At 37.6% G+C, this 14876-nt stretch overlaps 1 protein-coding gene across 7 annotated transcripts in view; it reads left to right on the top strand.

The window, feature by feature from the left end:
- NEK10 (NIMA related kinase 10) overlaps positions 1-14876 on the top strand; it is a 266308-nt gene that overhangs the window by 239092 nt on the left and 12340 nt on the right. For all 7 annotated transcript variants that reach the window (XM_055380935.2, XM_055380933.2, XM_055380926.2 and 4 more), the window contains one exon: positions 4692-4802. In XM_055380935.2, coding sequence (XP_055236910.2) covers positions 4692-4802 — 111 coding nt within the window. The remainder of the gene's footprint in view (positions 1-4691; positions 4803-14876) is intronic.

Genomic DNA, 14876 nt, shown 5'->3' with positions numbered 1-14876 from the left:
TTTATCAAAACTGAAATGGTAATCGTAAGATCAGCAAGCTAAGAATGAAATCAGTGGTTTACTTCTATTGCTGGAACCCCAAATCTACCTTTGGACATATAAGGTGACTAAAGTACGTATGTTACCTTTGAGTATGAGTCTTTATGTGTTATTGCTTAGGCCACACCTGCACAGCCCAGTGAAGCACTGGATTTAACTTTATACTTACATTTAGATTGTTTTGTTAAATAGATGCTTTGAAAATCAGGATATATAGCATCTTTTAAAAATTAAATATTGGGGCCGGGTGTGGTGGCTCATGCCTGTAATCCCAGAACTTTGAGAGGCTGAGACAGGCAGATCACAAGGTCAGGAGATCGAGACCATCCTGGCTAACACGGTGAAACTCCGTCTCTACTAAAAATACAAAAAATTAGCCGGGCGTGGTGGTGGGCGCCAGTAGTCCCAGCTACTCGTGAGGCTGAGGCAGGATAGTGGCGTGAACCTGGGAGGTGGAGCTTGCAGTGAGATGAGATGGCGCCACTGCACTCCAGCCTGGGTGACAGAGCAAGACTCTATCTCAAAAAAAAAAATAAAAAAAAAATCGGTCTCCTAGAAAACAGGCAAGCCATTTATTTGAAGCGCCTTTGAATTGCTTGTCTTCACAACCACAGTTATTGCCAATGGAAAAAAATGTGGTTCAGAATAGCAATGTGTTGTCCTCCACTGAAAATTATACTACTGACTGTCATTGGTGAAACGTTCTGTGTTTTTTCAGCAGTAGTGATGGATAAGACTAGAACCATCCATACCTGCTCATCTGGATCTCCTGTACTAATGGCAAGGGTGACCTAGATTTAACAGAATAAGATATTTAGGATAAAGTTGTATTTCTTAAATTGACTGCCATTTTCAGGGTTTGTAAATTCTAAGAGAAGTGTTATGTTTTGTGTATTTAGTTTGATAACAGTCTTTGAACATTCTGTTTTAGCATTTAAGGAAATATCCTCTTATGCAGTAATGTCAAAATAACTTTTTAAAAAATAGAATTAGGAACTAACTTAAATCACTTTTTATCAAATGGAGTCCTGTGAGCAATGGATAGTCTTCTGATGTATTCTTGGAGATACTAGAGAATATAGCAAGTTCTTTAAAAGAATCCATATATTCTTCCATATGTAGAAATCTATATATTCTTTTCCAATATTAATATTATGCAAGTTTGAGAAAACCTAGTATAAAACATGCAGATCGGCTTTCATTATTTTGTTACTTTGTGTAGTATAGTAAAAACAAGCAAACAAAAACCAAGCTTTCAGGTGTGTGACTTTGAGGAAGTAATTGTCTTTTTAAGAGTCACTTTCTTCATTTGTAAGATGGGGGAGCTTATGAGACTACTTGCCTCAAATGAAATAAAGTATGTAAAAATGTTTGTTTATTTGTTTCTTTATTGGAGATGGATCTTTCCATGTTGCCCAAGGCTGGTCTTGAACTCTCCTGGGCTCAAGCGGTCCTCCCACCTTTGCCTCCCAAAGTGCTGGCAATACAGGCATGAACCACCGTGCCTGGCTGAAAATGTTTCTAAACTATAAAGTGCTATCCTACAGTAATGCTAGTCATGGTGGCATCTGTTCTAGAATAATGGCTGTGCTAGAAGACACTGCTCAGAAAGTATTCTTGCATGTTACGTAATGTCTTTAAGCTCTGACTTCCTCACCTATAAAATAGTACTTGCTTTATAAGTTTGTTGTGGAGAAAAAAGTGAGACTGCACATAAATGAATAGTCATAGTGTCTGGCTCAAATGAATCATAGACATTAATATTCTATTCTTAGTATTATAGTCCTTACATATAATATATTATTATGTTTATATCACCTGCAATTAAACTATGCATGAGTCATCATTTTGTGTAAAATTTTAAATTCTTGTATGAAAAAACTTCAGAGATGGGGTGCTATCCATTGTAATAATTATTCCAGTAAGATGAATAGCTTTCTAATATATATGCAGCTTAAGTTGACTGAATGTTAACTTACTCAAATGAGTTTTTGAGGCTTAATTCAGACCATCAGGAGCAGTAAAAACAATTCTGACTTAACTGGAGGCTTCTCAAGTTAAATAAATCGCAAGAATTCTCAGAGTACCTGAATTAATAATCTGATACTCATAGCTTCCAGTAGTGGGTTAAGTCCCCTTTGAAGGAAGCTATAAGCCCACTGGTGTTCCACACTTTCAAAAGTTTGTCATAGAAGAGAAGGCTCGCTGCCTTTCTGTTTGAGAGCCCCTTGCTGTCAGCTGGGCAGCAGCTAGAGGGTTCTGGGCCAACACTGCTCTCTGGTGTTTGGTTTGGGGAAGTGGCAACTTTTGGTGCATTACAAAAGGGAATTATCAAACCTGTGCTCTGTCCAGGTACTTTCTGTTCCCCTCATTACTCCATCCCATCTTCCTGCTAGGAATATACATGCACATGCTCCTCACCTTCATGTCTGTTTCTATTGTAAGTTAAATTCATTTCTCTTTTGCTTTTCTCTCTCACACACATATATCATTTATACTCATTTTCCTTCTCATCTGTCTTTGATTTGCTCCTTAATGCTGAGAAATCTCTCTCTGCCTGCACCCCCCTTCCTCTCTTTTCTTTCTCTCTTCCACATTTTTTTTAATTTCCTCCTTTCATTTCATGTGAAAGGACAATAATAATTATGACTATTTGCTGGGAGCAGAGGAAGGGATCCCATCCGGATTAAGGCAAAAGAAACTATAATATTGACCTGAAAAGAGGTCAGAGGAGACTCAGTGCTGCCAACCTACAAAACATTTCAGAGTACACTGAAGTGCTTCAGTATCTCCAGAAGAGTCTTATTTCTTCGCTAATTAACGTATTTTGACTCAAACACTAGGATAAAAGATACATTTTTTATTTTTTGAGATGGAGTTTCGCTCTCGTTGCCCAGGCTGGAGTGCAATGGCATTATCTCAGCTCACCACAACCTCCACCTCCGGGGTTCAAGTGACTGTCCTGCCTCAGCCTCTCAAGTAGCTGGGATTACAGGCATGCACCACCATGCCCGGCTAATTTTGTATTTTTAGTAGAGATGGGGTTTCTCCATGTTGGTCAGGCTAGTCTTGAACTCCTTACCTCAGGTGATCCTCCTGCCTCGGCCTCCCAAAGTGCTGGGATTAAAGGTGTGAGCCACTGCACCCAGCCAAAGATATATTTTTAAAAACATTTTTCAATTGAATTATTTTCCTGTTTTATATAATTACAGTACTTCATAATGGGCCCTACATTCTACCATATTTGGGATGATGAAAAATTTTTATTTGGCTGTGCAATCAGTGTTGTGAGCCCCTCCCTGTAGGCCCTATTCTTTGCTCTGCCATTATCTTTTATATGTCCTCCTGTCTGACAAAACTTGAGTAAATAGGATAAGGTTAAGTTATGCTGAACGAACAGTTACACCCTGAAATTCCTTGGCTTGACACAATAGAGGTTTATTTCTTACTCTGTTCCATTCGGGCTGCTCAGGTGGCCCTGTTCCTTCTTGTGGCTGTGCAGTCAGAATAGGATGGTAATGCCAAGCTCCTTGCAGTAGGGAGGACAGTGGTGGAGAAAACACACTGACTTTGAATTGTCTTATCCTCAGAGTGACACACATCATTTTTATTGACCAAAAGTAGTCACATGGTACTAACTAAGCCTGTAAAGGAGCCTAGAAGATAGAGCAGGGTTGGGGTAATAATTATTTCTGATACATTCTTCTTTCTTTTGATCTGAGCTTTGAATTATATTCTTGTTTAATATTGAGATCTCTTACTATCACATTTTCCTTTCCACTTAGCCATCCTTTTTCTGACTGGTTCCTCTTTCTCTCCCTTCAAGTTCTTTCCATAATTTAAACAAAACCAAATATTATTTCCACTCTGAGACCCTTTTAATCCTGACCCAATTTCTTTTCTATTATCCTTCTTCTAAATGTCACTTCATCTTTCTGTGCTTTCCAGGACTTTTGATTTTCTTATAGAGCTCCAACCTACAAAGCATGACAATCATTTTTTTAATCCCCATTTTTTTTGTTACCATGTTTTCTAAGGTCCTACCATGACTTTCTACTACTCACTTACTAAATGTAACTCATCCTAGTCTGGTCTTAATATATGCTAATCTATCCTCTCTTTCTTCTGGAATGATTGGTACCTAAATCTGACCTCTCTGCAGCTGAATTTTCAGGAGCACTCCAAGACAGGCATCTGACTATATATACTACTAATGCAGATATGTGTTTCCTGGTCCAAAGTGTCAGATCCTATGGTACCACGGCTACAGTGTTTGGCATAGTTCTGGGCATATTATAAGCACCTAAACATCTGATAAAAGTGCACCATTCTGTGTCAAGACTGTTCTTCACAAAATTCAGTATATGTGTGCAATTAACAAATAATTTGTTAAATGAAAAATAATATCAATCAATGAAGAAACAATAAGATAAATGGAAGCAGCCATTTGAAAAAGAGCAAAATAATATATTCCTTCTGAATCGCAGGGTAAAAATTATGGCATCTAGTCATGCTATTTGCAGTAAAGTTTAAATTCTTACATAGTCCTATTGAGTGAATATTGTTACATGGGCCCTCAGTGAATGCTTTTTGTAGTCAGCTGTGTAGTGTTAACAATTTGTTTATAATGATTGTTTTCTTATTTTATGCAGCTTCCTCCAGCTTTGCACCACAATTTGAAAAGAAGGGTTATAGAGAGATTCAAGAAATCCCTCTTCAGCCAGCAGAGTAACCCTTGTAATTTGAAATCTGAAATTAAAAAGGTATGGTATTCTATATATAGGAATTCTTTTGCTGACAAAACCACATCATAAGAGGTACATTTTATACTTCCTTTACTTCGTACTTTAAGCTCTATCCTCTATTAAAGTTTCTTATTGCTGCTTTAGATACTAAATTGAGGATATGTCTTTGCTTCTGATTTTCTCTATTTCTGTGGCCCTTATTTTTAGATAACAAATGGATAGCTTTTTCAGTATTTTTGTGTGTTTTCCTAAGAAAAAGTAGTATTTAGTTTGAAATGTGTATATTTTAGCCTCTTCTAGAGGATTATATTCTGATATTTTATTAGAGTAATCTTCAATAAGCTCCAAAATTGAGATTTGTCACTCTGAAGAAGTCATTTAACCATCTGGGGCCATTGATTTTTTATTATTTATGAAAGCTGACTGAACTATTTCTAAGGTTCTTTCCATCTTAGATATTCTACAATCTTCTAGACCTCAGATACTAGCAGACATTTTTATCCATACGTATAGCAACTAAACTACAGAAATACTAAATCAACTGGGCAGAAAGAAAATTGTTTACCTCTGGTTAACAAAATTTGATATTGGAAAATCCCTTTGTCCTGGTTGGTAGACCTTTCGATACAGCCGTGGAAGTGGCCATAAGCTCCCCTGAAAGGCCCAAGGTACAAGCAATTCAGGCCCACCTAGGTAAAGACAATTGGTACCACTCCAATTTCATATTTTTAAAAAAGTTTCATCATATTTTTAAATGGGTAGCATATTCATGCTGCCAGTGAACTTTTCCTTTAAGGTTTCATGTTCCTTTAATGCATCAAAGCTTCAGCATTAACTTACTCATTATTTAGAAAATATGATAGGCTCTTTGATAAATGCAAACAACATGCTTTAGCTTTGTTGTCTCACATCACTGGTATCTGCACATACACCAAAAACAGATGGGGGAAAAAGACACAGCTGCAGGTAAACAAAACATAAAGCCTGCTCCATCAGAGATTAGAGAGCAAGGTTTCTTTCCTGGGTTGTGTTGGCAAATAGGGCCAAGAAACAAAGCTGAAGGAGATCAAAGCAGTAGAAGAAGCTTCAGATATTTATCTTATGATATTTATATATTGTATCATAATAAACACATTTTTAAAAGATAAAAGCTTAAATCTCCCATGAAAAGATAATATGTTGCTTGGTTTTTTATTCTTATTAAGGTCATATAACTCTTATTCTTATTTTTTATTCTTATTAAGGTCAGAATAATCTGGTTTGAGCATAGACTTATTTTAACAGAAATCCTAGTTTTATGAGATGAAAGCATCTGCTACAAACTGTCTGAGACATAAAGGTGGCTTCAACTCCCACTGAGTGATTTTCCATCAGTGCTTCTCTTTATTTTCTCTTTTATTACTTATGTTTTTGGTTTTGCAACTCTTCCTCACTTTCTTTACTCTCCTGATAGAGAAGATTTTGTTTGTTAAATTCTCCCACCCACTCCTTGTCTTCCTTCCTGTGCATTGTGGCAGCATCTCTCATTGGGCATTTACCTTCTGATACACCTCATCTGGGAAAATAAAAACAGGAATTGATAGGGTGGTAGGAGATGTTTGGGAAGCATGGGTGAGAGAACCCTCAGGAATAGACTCATCCTTATTGTTAACTTGTTTAAGAGGCAGATTATACTCTCCTGTAAAGACTGCCACGGTTCTCTTGTCTGATACTACAAGCCCATGGTGGTCTTTGGGACATCTTGTATGGACCTTTAGGTAGGGAAAGGCCCTATATATTGTTTTAGGGCCCATGATCAACAGAGGTGTGGTTCCATTCCTCTACAGGCAGCTTCAGGCTTGCGCCATCTCCCCATGAAGTTGGATGATACCTTCATGGGGGTGTATCCTCTTAGTCAGAGAGGCAGGCCTCCTGGGTGCTAAAGAAATCCTCAGCTTGGGATATTAAAACACTTCCTATTCTTTACCACCAAATTGAAAAAAATAGCTCTGACAAAAAAAAACCTTTCTAATTTTCCCTGTCCAGAATTAATCTTACCTTTCTCTATGAGTGAAATCCACTTTTTCACCTGTATTATTGTGTTTTAAATAGCTTTTTATCTACCTTACATTCTGTTTCCCCCAAAGTTAGTGGGTGTGTCTTATTTATCTTTGATTCCCCAGGGCCTTGCACAGTGCCTGGCATGTGGTAGGTACTTAATGTTTAATAATTGGAGATAGGATATATAATACATTAATATGTATTCTGTATAATATATAGTCGTTCCATTCTTTATTGGTATACTGATAAAATATATTCATATAGGTAGCTTTCCTGCCTTCATCTAAACTTAAATGAGAAGAGTTTGTGACCTCCATTTTTACCCCCTTTCTGGTATAATCTTTTGATAGCAACAACTTTTGTTCATAAATGGATTTTTCATTCCCTGTGTAACCATAGAGGAGTGGCCAATTAGCCTTTGACTGACACAGTCACCCCATACCAGGGCCATAGGAGCAGTAAGTGGTGACAGCCCATAAATGCACTTGATTTCTACCTTTCTCACTGAAACTTCTAAAACCCACGGGCCCTGTGTCCCTAGTTTGAAGGAGCCATTATGGGATGATTGTGCCTACTTATTAATAGCCTAAGACCCAGAAGGATACAGAAGATTCAAAAAGTGCAAAAGGCCTTTTCTAAGAAATTAAGCTCTTTATTTATACCTCACCTAAGTTAGTCTTCAATCCAGTCTGCTCAATCTTGGCTAGAATTGCGAGGGGAGTAAAGCAACCAAGTAATTGTATAGGTACCCTTGGGAACTAGGATTTTCAGCATGGAGGAAAGGGGAAACAGAAGCAAGATAGAAGAGATTCATTTAAATTGGAATTGGAAGTATCAGTGTGAATGAATATGAGTTCATGATAAATCTCATCTGTTAAAAAATATACACATTTCCTAATATTTTCATTAAAATAGTCTAGAAACTAATCAAGCAGCAATGAGCTCCTCCACCCATGACTCCTTGGGGATATAGGTGATTTTGATCTAGAGCAGGAACTGTACAAGATTAGACTGGAATATTTGGACATACAGATAGCATAGTAAGTATGGTGTCAAGGACTACTGAGAGTATATCAAAAGTTCTCAGGAGCCAAATTGAAGAGGCTCCCACTGGCTATTTATGGGATAATTGGAACATCAATAAGAATAATAAATTGAAAGCATTAAATAAGGTTTAAACCCAAGAGTTCATAATACCAAAAAAGAAAAAAAATCCTTCATTGGTTACCTTTGGAAGATGCTAAGTAACCAGCTTATTATATTGAAAATTGTTTACATAGGAAAGAAGAAAGCTTTTATTCTGCCTTTCCTTTATGAATTCTACCGCATGTTAACAAAATCATTGAGAGGAAAAGTTTCTTATTGTAGAAGTACTTAAGCTAATAAGTGCCAATGGGATAAAGAATATTCCCGTTTTGCAGTCCCTGTTTAAATTATAGCACCTAGATATGATCACCAATGGGCGTTAATGTCACAAGAAGGACAATCAGGTATTATATGCCACCTGATGGGAGTGTACAGCACTGTCTATGAAATATTCTTGCTAAAAGCTTGAATCTACATCTGATTAAGGCTGTAGATTAGAAGTCAGCAAATTACAGCCCTCAGGCCAATCATTTCTGATGCCTGTGTTTGTAAATAAAGTGTTGTTGGAACGCAACTGCAGAGGTTCACTTAATACTGTCTGTGGCTGCTTTTGTTTACAGACAAAGTTGAATAGCAGTTACAGAGACCATATGGCCTGGAACGCCAAAAGTATTTACTATCTGATCCTTTACGGGAAAAGTTTGTCTGTCCCTGCTCTGGATCTAGCTATCTACTTGCAGCAAATAAGGGGACAACAGAACATGTTTAATGACATCAGGGGGATAATCAGCAAAATCCAGCTAGGAAATCCATAGGAAAAGTGACCTGTTTTCTTCAATAAATAAATTTCAGGAAGAGGGGAGGAGGAGAGAAGAAGGAAAGAAAAGGGAGAGAAAGAGTGTGGAGAAGAGGAGAGGGATTGCCTGTAAAGATTAAAGCATTTTAGGGAAAATAACCACTTGCAATATATGGAATTATTTCTTCCTGACTTAAACATAGAAACTCTAAAAGTGTTTGAAATATATATTTACAAGAAAGTTGGGAAAATTAAAACATTGATTATATATTTGTTAGAGAGTCACGCACCACATAATGATGTTTTGGTCAGTGACAGACTGGATATATGACAGTGGTCCCACAAGATTATAAGAGCATAATTTTACTGTACCTTTTCTATATTCAAATATGTTTAGATACATAAATACTTACCATTGTGTTGCGGTCGCCTACAGTATTTAATACAGTAAAATGCTGCATAGTTTTGTAGCATAGGAACAGTAGGCTCCTATTGCTCCTATTGCCAGCATATAGCCGAGGTGTGTAGTAGGCCGTACCATCTAGTTTTGTGTAAATACACTCTATGATGTTTGCACAATGATGAAATTGCCTAATGATGTGTTTCTCAGAATGGATTTCTGTTGTTAAGCAGTGCATGACAGTATTCAGGAATCAATAACCTCTTAGGTGGGATAATTATATTGTGGTTTTGTTTTTTAAAAAAAGAAATCCATCTCTTTTAAAGAGCCACGCTGAAATATTACGGATAGTATGATATGTTGTACAGGATTTGCTTTCCAATTCTTGAGAGTGAGACAAGGTAGGAAGGGAAGTGGGGGAGATTTAAATGAAGCAAGATTGAACATGTTTTAACTGGGTAACGGGTACGTGGAATTCATTGAATTGTTATCTTTACTTTTGTAAATGTTTGAAGTTTTTTATAATAAAAATATTTATGGGTTTTTTGTTTGTTTGTTTGTTTTAGTGTATTCCGGGCTTCTGCTAGATCAATTACTGGGCATTAGCATTTTGAAAACAGCTCTCCCATCAAAGCTGCCAGTTAGAATTGGACAGGTTATTTTCTGTTCAAGAGCACCTGGATGAAGAGACTGACTGGGGTTGCGTCCTCTGGAAGAAGGGAGTGACTTTTTCTAATTTGCACTAAGACACAATAGGGGCTAGTTGGCTGTCTAGGAGTTGGATCAAGGTTTTTTTTTTTTTTTTTTTTTTTTTTGCTCCCAGGTGATTCTAATTTGCAGCCAATGGTGAGAATCAGTGGCCTGGTAGGATCAGTGTTTCTCACATTTTATTGTTTATATCAATCATCTGGGGATCTTGTTAATGTGTGGATTCTGATTCAGTAGGTCTGGGGAAGGGTGGAGATTGTGCTCTTCCAATCATCTTCCAGGTGATGGCTGCTGCTGCTGCTGATCCAGGGACACACTTTGAGTGGCAAACCTATAAAATATACTACCTGCCCACTGTGAACTTATGGTATATCCAACAGGCTTGAGACTTTTTATTAGAAAGACAGGTTATCTAATAGGCCAAATATTTATCCAGATGCAATTGTATCCTGGACCCAATATTCTGCATTTCTGTCTAGTTTCCTTATGTTACTGATGCTGTAATTCTATAGATCACGCTTTTGATAAGAAAGCCCAGACAAAACCCAGTAACATTTTCCCTGTGTTATTACCCAGATTGCTTCCTGTAGGCATGGGCCTTTCTGACATTTCTGTTTAGTTCCTAATCTCTGCTTCAATGCAGATCAGCAAGGCCAAGTTTGCTTTATTTAGCAGCTGGCACTTCCTTTAATTCCTAACTCCAGGTTTTCAGCTCTTTTCCAAGTAGGCAGATTGCTTAGGTGCTCAGACTTGAATTAATGGCTCTTTATGCATATAATAATCATGACTTAGATTTGCACAACCCTTATTAGGGCCCCATGGAGGCATTGTGAATCAGCAGTGCCCAGCAGCAACCTGTTTTGAACAAGTAGAGAAGCTCCTATAGCAGGGCTGTCCTTCCCAGCCAGGTCAAGCCACCATTCACTCTTCCTTGACATCACCTTCAGTGTTGAGTCAAGGTCTTGGGAGGATGAGCTCCTCGTTGTAAGTAGTGTAGAACAGTGGTTTTTCAGCCTTCTTTTAGTTTAGGGATTTTCTGTTAGGAACACAATCCTTGCTGGAAATGTAAACACCACAGCAACAGGAATACTTTTGGCAGAAACGGGGATGAGTGTGAGGTGTACATCCCTGGGGCTTAGAAAGTGTGGTGGAGCCAGTGATGGGACATGCATGTATGGGTCCACATGCATATGTGCATTTGTGTGTGTATGTATAAGAAAATAGTAAGTAGGAATACTGGACATTTCTGTTAACAAAATGTCCCATAGAAAGCTAATAAAAACTCATATGGAGAAGCTGTATGTTAGAAAAGATAAAAAAATTAGGCAATATGTTGTATCTTATAATAGTGTAGTTCAGTCAAAGAAGATAAGGAAAATCTGAGGGAAGTAAGACCAGAAGACTGGCGAGTGCAGAGTGATGAAATGTGTTGAAAATTTTCTCACTTCTGGCACCTCATTTTATTTATGTTTGGCTCAGTTTCCTTCAGAGTTCTACCTCAGTTGATTAGATTCCCCAATATTGTGTGTAATTGTTCTACAGCGAGGATAACCCTATTTTATCATATGAAAAAGATGTTGTTTGGGAAATTTAATAAATATTACATGTATAGTTTCTTTCTTTATGTTTTCTATTTAGGTTTTTCCTAGAAAGTACTATATTCTCAATTGACCAAATAAATGATAAAATTGCTCAATACTTGCTCAAAAATCAGTGTTTTTTGGGGGGAGAGGTAGTAACAATGATACAATCTGTTCTCCTTAATGTATTTACTTAGTTTAGTTCGAAAGTATATTCAGTCATTTGCTCTTTAGAACTGTAGGTGTCTATTCAGAGCAGGAGGGCCCTATTATTGTCAACTCAGAAGGAGGCTCTTACACATTCTTTCAAACAGAGTTTGAATGCTAAAAAGGAGGTACAACTATAAGCTGAATGCTCATGAGGCAAAAAAAGGGCTCACACAACACTTGCATTGGACTACTGAACCATCTCATGGCCTCATCTAGCCATTGGGGCCTCTGCTTAAAGATGTTCTGCTGTGTCCTCCATATTTCCACCTGCTGGGTGAACATTTACTTTGCCATCTGGCATGTCGGGAATTAGACTCACCACCTTCTCCTCCCTTCCTGTGTCCACATCAGTTTCCTTGAAAGCATCCGTTTTCCTTCAGCTCATTCTTTAAACCTCACGCTTTTTCACCTGCTCTGCTTCATTTCTTTTACCCCCTAAGTCATTAATGCCTCAGAAGTCTGTAGTCTCTAAGGTTCTGACCTTTGATGTAAGACAGCCCTAGCTTCTGGCCCTGGTTCTGCCACTTAATAGCTGTTTCTTGTGTAAATTACTTTCCTTCTCCATTTCCTTGTTTGTAAAAGGGGGTAATACTTGCCTTAGAGGGTAGTTGTAAGAATCAGCTAGAATATCTAATGTGTCTAGAATGTTGTAAGTATTCAATACCTGTCAATTAGTGCTACTATTGTTAAATAAGAATATTCAGTCTTCCATATCCATTCCTTCCTTTGGTTGCCATCTAGTCTAAGCTCTGGGCCCTTCTCTCTTGCATTAGTGTCACAGCTTCTTTGCTGATCTTCTTGTTCTCCAATCTATCTTGTCAGACTAATAGTTATTAAACATTTTTTTTATTAGCATACTCAAAAACCTTAGTAGATTCCTGTTTTCTGTCTCATCATCTAAACTCTGGGATCCAGCTTTCCAGACCCCCCTTACTTGTAGGAGCCTCTTAATAGTCTGTCTGCATTCACCCTGATGTTCCCAACCCCACTTTAACTGTTTTGTGTATTACATCCAGGATGAACCTTTCAAAACAGATCATGTCACACTTGTACACACACACACAACACAGAAAATCCTTCAAGGAACTTAGTATAAAATGCCAAAATCAGGTCTAACTCCTACCCTTCTGTTCACCCTCATCTTGTATCACTCTTGCCCCTTGCTGTCTCCACGTCAGCCACCAGGCCTTTTCTAAAATTTGTTTATCTAGCATGCTGCTTCCTTCATAGTCTTGTACATGCTTTTTCCTCTGCCCGTAATGTTCTTCTCACCCCATCTACTCATTCTTACTCATTCTTTCAGCTCTTGGCATAAATGTCACTTTTTCATGGAAGCCTTTGCTGACTAAGTCAAATCTATCTGCTACCTCCTAAAGTCACAAACCTGTCTTTCAATGCATTTAGAACAGTTGCAATTTTACATGTATCTAGGTGGATATTTCACAGACATGTTTCTCCCTAAGTAGTTAGCGAACTCCAAGAGTATAATTTTTGTCCATCAATGTGTTTTTTCATTGTTTGGATCTGTGCTTGGCACAAAATAATTGATTAAAAATACTAAATTAATGAATGGAACTTGTTTTCCTCATTTCATCATGAATGCCCATATAACATGGAATCTGGAATCATGTCATATCTCTTTCATCATTTTTCCATTAATATGCAATGCCCAACCTTTACCTCCAAGTTCCCCCTACCTGGAATGTCCACTTTGATTGCTGTGATTTACCTAAATTTATCCTTCAAAGATCAGCTCCAGTGTTTCTTCTACAGAACCTCTAAAAAGACCAAGCTAGTCTTCATGAAGGACCCTTCTTTTGTAAGTTTACAAATCACTATTTCATTTCATGGTTCATGATTTATGATATCACCCTATTTTTTCACATTATTATCCGTTTTCCTAGTCAGATTGCAAGTCTCACAGAAACCAGATTATTTCTGCATCCTGCTCAGATCATAAACCATGATGTCCAACATATACTGGGGGCAAAAAATAGTTTGCTGAAACAATGTGTATATCTAGAAACTGAACTGCAAAAAGTAGTTCTGGGAAGTTCCTAGAATGAAAGTCAGTGTATCTGGGATTCATCAAAAAATGAATTTTAGTCCTTGCCTTCATCCGTGTGCCGATCTCTCTAAGAATTTCCAGTTCTTAAGCTCAGTGAGACTACCAGTGTGACATAAGCACTGGAAATGAAAACTCCTCTCTTCAGAGTTTGAGATGAACCCTGAAAGATGACTTGTCCTTGTCATCTTAAAATGTCAATCTTGACCTCTCCATGTCATAATTCATGTAATTTTTTTTGAGGCTTTAAATATCTTTCTGTCTTTGAAATCTTTAGAATTCCAAGGTATAAACTTAATAATTAAATTAAGTAAGCTTTTTATAATTAGGATGAGATTTCAGGCAGCCAGTTACTCCTACGCTAAACCATATGAAAAATTCCATCTGAAGTCATTTGAAAGGTAATACCAGGAAATCATTTTCAGCATCACAAGACATTAAAAAGCTTATTTGTAGCCACCTACAAGCTGGGATATGAGATATACAGAATGCTCAGGGCTACCTCCATGATACCCTACAGCACAGATGAGAAAGTTTTTAAGTGTGTGACTATCAGGGCTTCCTGTATTACAGTATTTATAATCTTACAGTCTTGTCATATTACAGATGGGTTATATATTAGTCCATTCTCAGGATGCATGAAGAAATGCCCGAGACTTGGTAATTTATAAAGCAAAAAGGCTTAATTGACTCACAGTTCCACATGGCTGGGGAGGCCTCAGGAAACTTACAATCATGGTGGAAGGCACTTCTTCACTTCTTCACTGGGCCACAGGAGAGACAATGAGTGCAAGCAGGGGAAATGCCAGACACTTATAAAACCATCAGATCTCGTGAGATCTCACACACTGTCATGACAACAGCATGGGGGAAACCACCCCCATGATCCAGTTACCTCAGTTATCAGTTATCACTGATAAAAATGGATATAATCATATATTTTTTTCTTAGAGGGTAGTAGGTGTTTGTCAACATGGAGACTAGGAAACCCATAAATGATTTGTATTTACAATATCCGAAGTACATTGATGGAAAAAATTAATTTTTAATTGCTAATATAAAATATTTTAAGGTATAAATGCACAGTGAGTACATTGAGGTACATATACAGCCTCATGAAGTTTTGTGAACACATTTTCACCCATACGACCACCACTCACATCAATATATAGAATATTTCTAGCTCTGCAGAAGACCCCTTTGTGCG

This window comes from Gorilla gorilla, chromosome 2 (assembly GCF_029281585.2).
Source record: "Gorilla gorilla gorilla isolate KB3781 chromosome 2, NHGRI_mGorGor1-v2.1_pri, whole genome shotgun sequence".
Classification (NCBI taxonomy): Eukaryota; Metazoa; Chordata; class Mammalia; order Primates; family Hominidae; genus Gorilla; species Gorilla gorilla.
This window is presented reverse-complemented; position numbering and strand designations above follow the sequence as displayed.